Consider the following 12924-nt stretch of genomic DNA (forward strand, 5'->3'; position numbering starts at 1 on the left):
CTTAGATCCAATACTCTTTTCAAAAAAAGTCAATAAAATCCAAAAACATTTTTAATTTCCCAATAATTTCAAATTCTTCCTTCAACGGCTAGTTTTCACGTTTTCCCCCCTTTTCCCCTCTTTCTCTCTCCTCCAAACTCTCCCTTCACATCTTCTTCTTCTCATCATCATCTTCTTCTTCTTTCTCTGAAATCTGCAGAATTCAACAACAATGAAGCACTTCATGCTCCCCAAATCAATTTCCCCATTATCGGAGCTTTCCACTCCAACAAACCCTAACCCTAACAATTCTAACCCTAATTCCCAAAAATCGAAATCTTCTCGGAAGCAAAAATGCCCTCCTAGAGATAAGGAGAACTCCGATCCTTGCGATGTTATCGCCGGAAAACCCTCGCCGGCGGGGAAGTTGAAGAGCCCTCTTCCGCCGCGACCGCCGCCTTCTTCTGCTAACCCTCTTAAGCGTAAGCTTAGTAACGACGCCGTTTTCGATGTTGCTGGACCTTGTTCTTCGTCTTTGATTGATTCTGGCGTTAAGGTGAACTCATTGATTTATTCATTTGGGTTTTTGGAGAACTATGTGATTTTTGGAGAACAATGTTGTTTTGATTTATTTTATTTTTATGAAATAAAAGAAACAAGTTTTTGTTAATTTGAGCTATTGTGTATGGATTGATGGGTAATCTTGAGTGTTGTCATTTTATTTTTTGTTTTTCTTGGATTTTTGTATAGTTGTTAGTTTGTTATAGTTGATGGAATGCAATTTTGGGAAAGTTTCTGATTATTTTCGAGCTATGATTTAAATGTGAGCTATTTGTGTAGTTTTTGGTGGCAATGTAAATCTGAAACTCATTTGTTACTGTTAATTTGCTGAATAATTTAATTGTAAACGTAATTTGAGCCATACAAGATGTTAATGTTAGTTTGTTAATGCTGTTGTTAGTATGTTAATGCTGTTGTTAGTTTAGATGATGGAATGAAATTTTGGGAAATTTTCAGAATTATTTTAGGGTTTTGATCTAAATTCGTGAATCTTAAAGTCTTTTGTTAATGTTAATTTGCTGAATTACTTGATTGTATTCTTAATTTGAGCCATACAAGATGTTTGTTTCCATTAGATTCAAAATATAAATCATCATTTTTCGCCAATTCGAATACTCAATTTGATTAATTAGTATGGGGTCAGCTAGCTTTTAGAAGAAATTGGAGCGAGACAAATGCTTTGAGCTTACCTTATTACCTTATAGAGTTCAAGTTTGCTTATTGGGAATTCAGGTTGAATAGTTGTTGCTGGGTGTTAAACTGGTATTTTGTTTTTATTCAATATTAGGTGGTAGTGCGAATGCGGCCATTGAACAAGGATGAGAGAGATGGGGAAATGATAGTTAAGAAAGTCTCAAATGATACTTTGACAATCAATGACCATACTTTCACTTTTGACTCTGTGGCTGATATGGAGGCAACCCAGGCAAGTTTGTGTTAAATTGTCTTTCCCCTGTAGTTTGAATATGTGTGAAGGAAAACTAATTATTTTCGAGATTGTCTCTTTCAGCTAGATATTTTCCAGCTTGTGGGAGCTCCTCTTGTTGAGAACTGTCTTGCTGGGTTCAACAGTTCTGTGTTTGCTTATGGACAGGTAATTTCAAAATTAAATCTCATTAGTCACCTTTTTATTGTATATATATAGCTGCCTATGTTCTAATCATATGATATTGATTTTGTCTGAATAGACGGGCAGTGGAAAAACTTATACTATGTGGGGACCTTCCAATGCTTTGCTGGAAGACAACCTAGCAAATGAGCAACAGGGGTTAACACCTCGTGTGTTTGAACGGCTTTTTGCTCGGATAAATGAGGTCAATATTTATCTCCCATATCCTTATAATACAAAGTTTAGCAAATAATAAAGAAGTATCTGTTCTCTTTGTTTTGTGGTGTTTCAGGAACAAATTAAGCATTCAGACAAACAGCTTACGTATCAGTGTCGTTGTTCTTTTCTTGAGGTACTGGAATGAGTCTATTTTCTTCCATTTTTCTGATTAGGTAAAACTACATACAATTCATATTATTTCTGCATTGCAGATTTACAATGAACAAATTACTGATCTGCTAGATCCAAGCCAGAAGAATCTTCAGATTAGGGAAGATGTCAAATCTGGTGTTTATGTGGAAAATCTGGCGGAGGAGTATGTGTCAACAGCCAAGGATGTGATACGGCTGTTGTTGAAGGTTTGAATGGCCTCTGTTTTTATATAGTTTCATTGTTAAAGATAAAGAAGATTTTTGCTGCAACAATTCTCTGTTCTTTTGAGCATCACTTATATTTCTAAAGTAGTTCATGTAGCACACTAGCAGATTTTAATCTGATATTCATGACAAAACATGCTGTTCTTCCATAATTCCTTAGAAAATTACTAAATGTATTCAAAGAATTAACACCAATTTCTAGTTTAGTTGTCTTATACAAAGTATGTACTTTCTCATTCAACAGATCAACCTTTCAGTTTCTGACTTGTTAATGATCAATTTGTTATATAGTCTGTAGTATGTTTAGCTTCTGTTATCTTGAGAGTGAGCATTCTCTCTGCTGGCAATCAATCAGAATTTGGAATAATATTTGAACTAGTCAGCTTATAAGTTGCTATAGACATTACTCAAATAAAATTTCTCCTGTGACTATCCAATATTGTGAATTTGTGTGGAAAAGCTTTTTTCTAAGTGTTCTGTCTCAAACATGCGTTTGATCCCAGCGTTGGGTAATACCTTTTCTGGTTCTTGTGATCTTGTCTAAGAGTTCTATTTATTATATAGAATCAAAAGATGTACAGTTTACGTTCATATTCTGTTTGCAATTGATTTGCTGCCATTGGACCTTCCAAAACCTTTTCTACGTGTTTCAATTACTATTGGACCCTTATCTGATTATGAACTCAAAAATGTTGTGATTTGTGTTCATTATGGTTTGCAACTAGTTTGAAGCTCTTTGCGAGATTCAGTGTCTCTATGTATAAAACCATTTATCTCAAATGTGCAGGGACTGTCACACCGCAGAACAGGTGCAACAAGTATAAATGCAGAAAGTTCACGTTCACATAGTGTTTTTACTTGCTCCGTTGAATCACAATGCAAGGTACTTTTACCAATTATTAGGGGGAGGAGGGGAGTTCATAGTCTTTATCGCTAGTCCTTGACACTGTGGGGGAAGGGGGGGTTTGAGCTGGTATCTGATATATTGGACATGTTATTTGAAATGTTATGCTTGGTTAAAAAAGATAAATGAAATGACATAGGTCAACTACTCTTGAAAAGGCCACTGGAAGACCAGTCTCGCGCTCTTCTTACCTCCTATAGGGTCAAAGCTGTGCTATCTCCCACTCCTCATAAGAGGAATATGGACCTTTTAGACCATTAGCATAGCTAATAATCCACTGTCTCTGTACTAGGTTTTGGCTGTTAGCACTATACAAAAGTAAAATAGACAAGATATATTAACCCTTATTGAAGTGAATTAGCTGGATATTATTGTATTAATGGGAGACAAAATGAAAAAGTGGTGGTGTTTTATTATGCAGCGCTAGGCTATTTGCAGTCTCTTACTTGGACATACTGATATTGATTTAGAGTTTTTTGTATTGTAGAGCATGTCTGATGGCCTGAGCAGTTTGAAGACTAGTAAAATAAATTTAGTTGATCTTGCTGGGTCAGAAAGGCAAAAGTTAACTGGTGCAGCTGGAGAGCGGCTGAAAGAAGCTGGCAATATCAATCGATCCCTTTCACAGTTGGGGTATGTTGTCTCTTAGCTTTGCTATTGAAATTTGTAACCATTGAGGAGCTATTTAGTTCCTCTATTTCTGCGTATTAGGTTATATCACATAATTTTTCAAATTGTTGATAAAAAAAACCTGATATTTTCAAAAACAGTAAACAATCCAATTGTTGTATAAATAGGGTTAGGTAGGTTGCATAAATATAGTTTACACAAGGGCAGGGTGGGGGGGGGGGGGGTCGATGGTTCCATGTTTAACTGCTGTTGCTGCATGGGCAATGCTAATTGCTAAGTATAATTTGAGTGCATCTTCCTCATATGCTAAGTGTATTGCAGGAATCTGATTAACATTCTCGCTGAAGTCTCCCAAACTGGAAAGCAGAGGCATATCCCATATAGAGACTCCAGATTGACATTTTTGCTTCAGGAATCTCTTGGTGGTAATGCAAAAATGGCTATGATTTGTGCTGTTTCTCCAGCTCAAAGGTGATGCTGTAGTCTTTTTCACTTTTAAACCTTCCGAACTCTTTGCCTCTCTCCAAATTGTTAATTGATGATTGTCTACTGATATTACAGCTGTAAGAGTGAGACATTTAGCACATTGAGGTTTGCACAGCGTGCAAAGGCCATTAAAAACAAGGCTGTTGTCAATGAAGTGATGCAAGAAGATGATGTCAACTTTTTAAGAGAAGTAATAAGGCAACTTAAGGTGGGATTTTATAAATTACTCATGGTAAACATGTCATCAGGTCTTTGGTGCTTAGATAATAACTTGTGCTTGGTACGCAATACAGGATGAACTACTTCGCATGAAGGCAAATAGAAACCAAAGTGATCCAAAGGCAGCATACGCAAACAGTTGGAATGCGCGTAGAAGCTTAAGTCTCTTGAAGATGAGTCTCAACCATCCAATGGTAATGCATCATTTAGATGCTGATGGTGACGAGGAGATGGAAATTGATGAGGCTGTTGAAAAACTGAGCAATGTAGTTCGTCAACAGTCAGGTGGCCTTGAAATTAGACAATGTAAGGACGAATGTATTGAGAAGCCAAGTTCTGAAATATCAGATGTGAGTATGGAAGAGGGAATTTCAGAAATAGATGATAATGAAATCATTGTTGATGGTGGGAATATGCTGTCTGCCGAGGGGAAGGACACAGTAAAAATAGAAAATAAAGCTGTGAGTGAATCGCAATGCAAGCTAATCGAGGATGGTTCTGCATTCTTGGCATCTCCAGCTAATATGGCAGATGCTGAGGCCACAAATAGTTCTTCAAATGGCTCCTTGGATACTCTAGTTCCTGAAGTAAATGTCATTCCTTGTGATGTTTCTCCTATTCTGCCATCTCCCCCTAAGAGTGTTTCCCCAAGAATTGTTAACAGTAGCAGAAAGAGTCTAAGAACATCATCAATGCTTACTGCATCACAGAAAGATGTAGAGAACTTTGGATTAAGCAAGAAGGATGCTCTTGCATCTTTGGCAAAGTCTTCTCTAAGGAACTCCCAGCTTGCTCTGACTATTATGTCAGGCAATAATGCACGTAGCTCTACTGATCATTTGGCAGCTAGCCTTCATCGTGGCCTTGAGATTATAGATAATCAGCGGAAGAGTTCTGCTTTCAGGAAGTCTGCATTCCGGTTGTCATTCAAGCCTGCAGAGTTGAAGCCAATTTTACCTATTGAGAAAGTTGATGTTGGTATTCAAACTCTATCAGACAGTGTTGAGATGCCAGAAATAGATGGAATCAAGTATCTTTGCAGTAATTGCAATAAGTCTCTTCATGGAGACGTGAAAGAAGTCAATGACCCCTCAAACCTTCAGTTGGTTCCTGTGGATAGGTCAGTGTCAGCTGAAAAGCCCAAGAACCAGGTTCCAAAGGTATGTAGTAGCTTGCATTTATGTGTCTTGTCTTTCCTTTTATAACATCTATTGAATATGGCATATGATACAACTACAACAGGCAGTAGAAAAGGTTCTGGCTGGAGCTATTAGGAGAGAAATGGCGCTTGAGGACTTCTGCTCCAAGCAAAATTATGAGATTGCACAACTGAATCGTCTGGCAAGTTCAATTAGAAATCACTCATTGCTAGTTATGGCTTGTTTATTTTCAGCAACTTTCTGACTATTCGTCCATTATCGAACAGGTTCAGCAATATAAACATGAAAGGGAATGCAATGCAATTATAAGTCAGATGCGGGAGGATAAAATAATTCGCCTTGAGCATCTTATGGATGGTGTGTTACCTACTGAGGACTTCATGGAAGAAGAATTCATATCTGTTCGTAGAGAACATGAGGTATGTAACACCTTTTTATTATTATTAATTTTGCAATATCAGCCTTGTTTGGCGCCTTACTGACCTTTATTGGAATTATACTTGCCTGGCATCTATAGCTTCTAAAGGAAAAATATGAAAACCATCCTGAAGTGTTGGAGACCAAAATTGAATTAAAGAGAGCACAGGATGAGTTGGAGAGATTGCGAAGCTTCTTTGATATGGGCGAGAAGGATGTCCTATTGGAGGAAATCCATGATTTAAGGAGCCAGCTTCAATACTACACAGATAGTTCACCCAAGGCTTCTAGGCAACGGAAGTCTCTTTTGAAGTTGACTTTCCCCTGTGAACAGAGTTCGTCTCAACCATTGAACACAATACCAGAATCAACTGAGGACAATGCTGCCGAACAGGAAAGGATTCAGTGGGCTGTTGAACAGGAAAGGATTCGGTGGACTGAGGTGGAAAGCCAATGGATATCTCTTGCCGAGGAATTGAAATTGGAACTCGAATCTTGTCGTAATCATACTGAAGACCTGGAGCGAGAACTTGAGTCAGAAAAGAAGTGCTCAGATGAGCTAAAAGAAGCCCTTCAATTAGCAATGGAGGGTCAAGCACGTATGCTTGAACAGCATGCAGACCTTGAAGAGAAACATATGCAAATGCTTGCAAGGCGTAGACAGATGCAAGACGGAATCGAGGATGTTAAGAAGGCAGCTGCTAAGGCAGGGGTCAGAGGAGCAGAATCAAAATTTATTAATTCTCTTGCGGCAGAGATTTCAGCATTGAAAGTTGAAAGAGAAAGGGAGAGGCGGTATTTCAGGGATGAAAACAAAATGCTTCAGTCTCAGCTAAGAGACACTGCAGAAGCTCTGCAGGCTGCTGGAGAATTACTTGTACGTCTGAAAGAAGGTGAAGAAGCAGTAGCTGCTGCTGAGGTTAGTAAAGATTAGTCTTTTTTGCTGTCTCTCATCATTCTGTTCCCTAATGTTTCCTATTAAGGTCATGCTAATATTAAACATTCAAAATTTTTTCAGAGGCGTGCTGCTGTGGCAGAAGAAGAAACTGAGAAGACTCGTAAGCAAATTGCTGAACTTAAGAAAAAGCATGAAACTGAAATTGAGTCATTGAATCAAATTATTGCTGACTCTCATATAGCAAAAGAGGCCTTGCAAGATTCTTATCGTGCACCCAGTGTGATCAAATTTGACACTGAGGAGCAACATAGTATACCAAAAGAAGCCTTACAAGATTCCTATCATGCACCCAGTGCAGTCAAATTTGACACTGAGGCACGACACAGTGCCGGTGATGAGCGGTGGAAAGAAGAGTTTAAGGCATTCTATGACAATGGAATAGATGATGAGCTATCATCTAAATTTGCAGAACCTTCTTCATGGTTCTCTGGTTATGACAGATGCAACATATAGGTAAAAAAAAAACTCAGTGGCCTCTCTGTATGTAAAATTACTAACAGTTGATTTGTTATATATTTCAATATAGTGTACTTGTATTGCTTACCAAGATTCAGTTCCATAGGTTAGAAATCCTCACCATTTGTGAGGCCCAATGTTTTTCTTAACTCTTTTGTAGTCCAATGTATTCAAATTGAGTTGCCTCAGCTATAAAATTCAATTTTTCTGTAGCTTAGTCCATGTTTTGCATATAGTGCCCATGTCGGATCCAATATACAAGTATAACTTTGGACTCCTTATTTTAAATAATGTGTCAATGTCGGATCCTTGACACTTGCACACATATCCATATTGGACATGGGTATACGAGTCCAAGCAACATGTATTTCTTATATGTATTATGGGCAAGAGGAGATAATAAATTGTTCAATTTGGATTGGGATGGTCCACCCATTGGTTTGAATGGTTTGGATAGGGCAGAGATGGGACAAAGGATCTCAAATGAAAGATGTTTTAAACAAATTCTTCATTTTTTTTTTATAATAGAACCTTGAAGAATTATTTAATTATGTTGGTTTCAGTGTCAAGAGGATGGCAGGCAATCTACAAGTGGATGAGTTGATCATGTCCATTTGCTTTTTTTGGTTGTGGTTACTGGTAAGACAAGAAGGAAATTAATTAAGGTCTACAAATTTTTCTTCAAAATTTTGCTATTCTTATTAAGACAAATATATATGAGCAATGGTTGTAACAGCAACTAGGGTGGTGGAGGTCGAAGGTGGTTGGGGAAGGAAAAACGGTGGGATGTGTGCTTTGTAGGGCCCTTTTAACAGATTCCATTAAGTAATAGCAAAATTATATAGCAAAACGTGTGCAATTTATCAATATTTATCGGGTATACTTTAATCGATACTCTAGTCAAGTACTCTCAAAGACTTAAGTAGGACATAACATGTTCACCTCATAGAGAGAGTATATGTGATACTTGCACAAAAAACTTCTAGTTAAAATGTAATGGATAATTGGATCAGTAACAAGTGATTACTATCACATCACTACTATGACATGGTGAAATAAATAAATGGGTGATGTACGTGATAATAAGGAAAATTTGTAAATTACCACCCAAAAAGAGGTCCAGTTTTGAAATTACCACCCATTAAAAACTTTATTTTAAATAACCACCCATTAAATTAAAAAATCTTTCAGATTACCACCCATTTTGATTTTCCGGTGGAAAATCCATTTGAGGGGCCCACCCTATTAACTTCCCTCCCTTTTTTTTCTTCTTTTCTTCGACCTAACTCCCTGACTGTTCCATTAACCACATAACACAACTTCTCTCTCCAATTTCCTCACTGAAATCATCTAAATCCATCAATTTTTCCCTCTTTCTTCCTTTATTTCTCTGTCAAATCCTCAACCACTCCTATACAATTGAGTCAAAACCCTAATTCTGAGGTTTTTTCCTGGAAATTGAATGCGTTTGGTGGACTTGCATGTACTGGTAAAGTCGCCATCTTGAAGTGATCTGGGGACCATAAGCGTGATTTTGAAGCTCCTGGGTACTGCTGATGTCAATGGCGACTACTGAGGTAAGCAATTTTGACCCTATTCAATTGAATTTTGTATATGTATGTTGTTGATGGTATAATTGCAATTATGCGAAAAATTAGGGTTAAATGTGTAATGGGTTATCTTCACAATTGTTTATTATTGCAATTTGAACTGTAATTGTTGTTTGATTGGGTGTTTATTGTTTAATTATGCCACATGTGTTGAATTGAATAAACTATGGTATTGTGTGGGTGAACTGTAGACTGCCAAGTATGGTTTATTCATTAGTGGCTTATTAATATGAACAGTTACCAGGTAAACAGGAATGTTTGGATGTTAAGGTTAGATTAGGTGGGGGGTTTGTGAAAAAAAAAATTAAAGGGAAGGAATATGGTTGTGTATGAAGGAGGATGGGAGTTTTGGAGGTATGGTTGTAAAGTGAGTGACTTGTCAGTGAGCTTTCTCAGAGAGTGTTGCATTTGGGGTTTTGTTAAACTAGATTTGCATGTGCCTAGTGTGTGGAATATTTGGTATAAAAAAAAAGGGAAAGCTTTGGTCAAATGGCAAAAGGGAAATTGTGAATGAAGAGGAAGTCAAGGGCTTTTTAGAGACCAAAAGTAAGGATGGGTTTGTTGTACTTTACTGTACAAGCCAAGACCAGTTTAGGGTTGTAACTGAAGAACCTAACACTGTTCTGCCTACCCAAAATAGTCAAAACAATGAATCCAAGCCCACTGAAATTAGAAGAAGCCCTAGGTTTAAACAGCAAACAAATAAGGGGGTGACTGAGGGAGAGGAAGCTGCTGATAAGGTTGGAGATAGGGTTCCAACAGATAGTGTTAAAGGGAAGGGGAAGCAAGGTGAGCAGGAAGGGACTTCCAGGGGGAAGAAAATGAAGGGAAAATCCAAGGGAAAGAGGAAGAAGACAAAGAGAAAGCTTGAGCTTGAATCAGTTAGTGGATCTGATTCTTCTGATTCTGAGGGGACTGATATAGATTGTGGAGCAGGGGAAGAGGAGTGTGATGATGAGGGAGTAGAAGAGGCAAGGCAGGTGGAGGTTAGTGGGAGGCAAATTTTGGAAGAAGTGAATGATAGTTTGAAGGATGTGCAAGACAAAGAAGAACAACAAGTGTTCTTGGAAAGTCAGCTGCTACAGAATGAGGTAACTTTGCAAAGAGAGTTCACCTCTGACTCTGAGGAATTGGATAGTCCAATAGGGTCTGATGATGAGCATGATAACAGCCCTTGGTTCCATGCTACAACAGACTTCAGCAAACCAATTCAATTGGTGAAGTACCAGAAGTTTATCAACAACAATGTGGTGAGGAAAACTCTGAGGGTTCATGCCATTGAGAACAGGTATGAATATTGGTATTTACATAATGACAGTAGCAAGATCACTATACAATGTAGGAAGAGGTGTCAATGTAAATGGAATCCCAAAAAATGTAGACTTCCTAGTTGTACTTGTGTAGGGGGTAGGAGATGTCACTTTAAGGTGGTTGTTAGGAGGTCTGTGAACCAGGATTTTTGGCAGATTAAGAGCTTAAATTTGAAGCATAACTGTCTAAGAGTTAGGAGCAATCACAACTTAACTGCTGAGTACTTAGCTGAGAAGTACATTGAGGAGTTCAGATCAGATCCTTTGTGGAAAATTAAAGGTTTCAGCAGGAAGGTTTTGGGGGACCTTGGGATTGAAATAACATATAGTAAAGCTTGGATGGCAAGGGCTAGGGCTAAACTGAAGATCTATGGCTCAGCATCAGAACAATATGCTCGAGTTTGGGACTATGGGAAGGCTGTTCTCAAGTATAGCCCTGGATCTGGTTGTGTAGTAATGGTTGAGGGAGTGGAGAGGCCTGAACCTCCTATGTTTTTGAGGATGTATATGTGTCTTGCACCTTTAGCCAAAGGGTTTTTATCAGGCTGCAGACCATTAATTGGGCTTGATGGCACTCATCTTAAGGGTCCATACCCAGGGCAGATCCTAGTAGCAGTTGGTAAGGATGGTAATAACAACATTTACCCTATTGCCTGGGCTACAGTTGAGATTGAGAACAAGGAAACATGGATCTTTTTTCTTGAGTGTTTGATGGGCACACTTAAGGATGAAGAAGGAGGGCTTGGCTACACTTTTATGTCTGATAGACAAAAGGTAACCCTACACTTTTATGTCTGATAGACACTTTTATGTCTGCACTTTAACTAACTTATTTTGTTGATTTGTGAACAGGGCCTGCTAGAAGCTTTGAATCAAGTTGTACCAAATGCTGAAACTAGGTATTGTGTGAGGCATATATGGGCTAACTTCAAGCTTCAATTCAGTGGCTCTACATTTAAGGAGCTATTTTGGTCAGCAGCAAGAGCAACTACCTTGGTAAGCCTAACTTGAACCTGTTCTTTTTATTTTACTCTAACTTAAAGCTTCTGACATTTGATATGTCTTGATTGTTTTTTTTTTTTTTTTGTTTTTTGCACTGCTGTTAGTAAGTCCTGATGTCAATAATGTAGGTTTGTTTGATATGTCTTGATTTTTTTTTTTTTTTTTTTTTTTTTTTGCACTCCACATGTTAGTTTGATTTTGAAGTTGCCATGGAATCCATTAAGTTCTTGTCTGAGGAGGCATATGAATACCTTGCTGACATCCCTCCTAAGCACTGGTCTAGGCATGCATTTAGCTCCTTTCCAAAGTCAAACATGCTTTTGAACAATGTTTGTGAGACCTTCAATGCTGTGATAAAAGAAGCTAGGGATAAGCCTATTTTGACACAAATGGAGTGGCTTAGGAGGTATATGATGAAAAGGAATCATGACAAGTGGGAGTGTTATCAGAAAATGGAGGGCAAGGTTACTCCATATGTGAAAAAAAATTTAAAAGAATTGAACCAGTTGCAAGGCATTGCATTGTGCAAGTATCTAGGGATGATGCATTTGAGGTTGAACTGAACTCTGATCTAGTTACAGTTGACCTAAGTAAAGGGACATGTACCTGCTATCACTGGGAGCTGACAGGTATCCCTTGTGTCCATGCATATGCATGCATCATGGACAAGAGAGCAGACCCTGAAGATTATGTGCACAGTGCATATGCTGTGGACACCTATATGTTGGCTTATAGGTTTGAAGTACAACCAATGCCTGGCCCACACCATTGGGACAAGGTCAAGCTCAAAGCACCTATGCCACCAGCCATCAAGATCCATCCTGGAAGACCTAAATCTAAGAAAAGAAAGCTGGCGCAGGGAGAGGAGGGTGCCCAAAGCCAAACTGTGCAGAAGCTTGTGAAAAGGAGGAGTACCTGCAAGAACTGTGGGCAGCAAGGTCACTATGCAAAAACTTGCAAGAACCCTACAGTTACTCCAGTAGCAGTTTCTTCACCAAAAAAAGGAGGAGGTAGACCCCAATCTGACAGTGACTGGGTGAAAGAACAAAGAAAGAAGAAAGAGCAGAGAGCATTGCAGAAGGTAACACTCAAAGCAAAGTGGATTTTTCTTTTTTTTTAGTACTTACCTGATCCCTTGTTTCTGACTACTCTTGTATGCCAAATTTAGGAAAGTGCACTAGGTGCTACTGCTGGACCTAACAGCATTGGGAACAGGACATTCCCTCAAGAGCAATACACCAAGGAGCAGCAGCAGAAAGCACAACAGAAGCAACAACAACAACAACAACAGCAGGAGCAACAAAGTCAGCAGAGTCAGCAGAGTCACCAGCAAGAACCTTTAAGTCAACCAAGCCAAGCCTCAACAACTACCTATGCTAACACTGTTCCAACTTCAATGAAATACAAGATTCAAGGTAGTACCAATTAGAAGGTGTTAGTGTTAGTTTGTCATATTTTGGATAGTATGTAATTAGAAGGTGGTAGTGTTAGGTTGTATTTTGTGACTTCTGTAAACTTGGATGATGTC

The 12924-nt window shown here is 38.4% G+C and overlaps 1 protein-coding gene across 1 annotated transcript; it reads left to right on the forward strand.

Annotated features, from left to right (window-relative positions):
* The first annotated feature begins 107 nt into the window (after positions 1–107).
* LOC145607992 (kinesin-like protein KIN-12B) lies at positions 108–7648 on the forward strand. Its single transcript, XM_081663591.1, has 15 exons — positions 108–535; positions 1328–1465; positions 1550–1633; positions 1728–1853; positions 1941–2000; positions 2080–2226; positions 3032–3127; positions 3636–3781; positions 4100–4249; positions 4340–4472; positions 4558–5643; positions 5726–5824; positions 5910–6062; positions 6161–6979; positions 7079–7648. Exons 1-15 carry the CDS (start codon positions 212–214, stop codon positions 7469–7471), a joined length of 3954 nt encoding a protein of 1317 aa, XP_081519717.1. The 5' UTR covers positions 108–211; the 3' UTR covers positions 7472–7648.
* Positions 7649–12924: the final 5276 nt, after the last annotated feature.

This window comes from Chenopodium album, chromosome 23 (genome assembly GCF_948465745.1).
Source record: "Chenopodium album chromosome 23, dcCheAlbu1.1, whole genome shotgun sequence".
Taxonomy (NCBI): Eukaryota; Viridiplantae; Streptophyta; class Magnoliopsida; order Caryophyllales; family Amaranthaceae; genus Chenopodium; species Chenopodium album.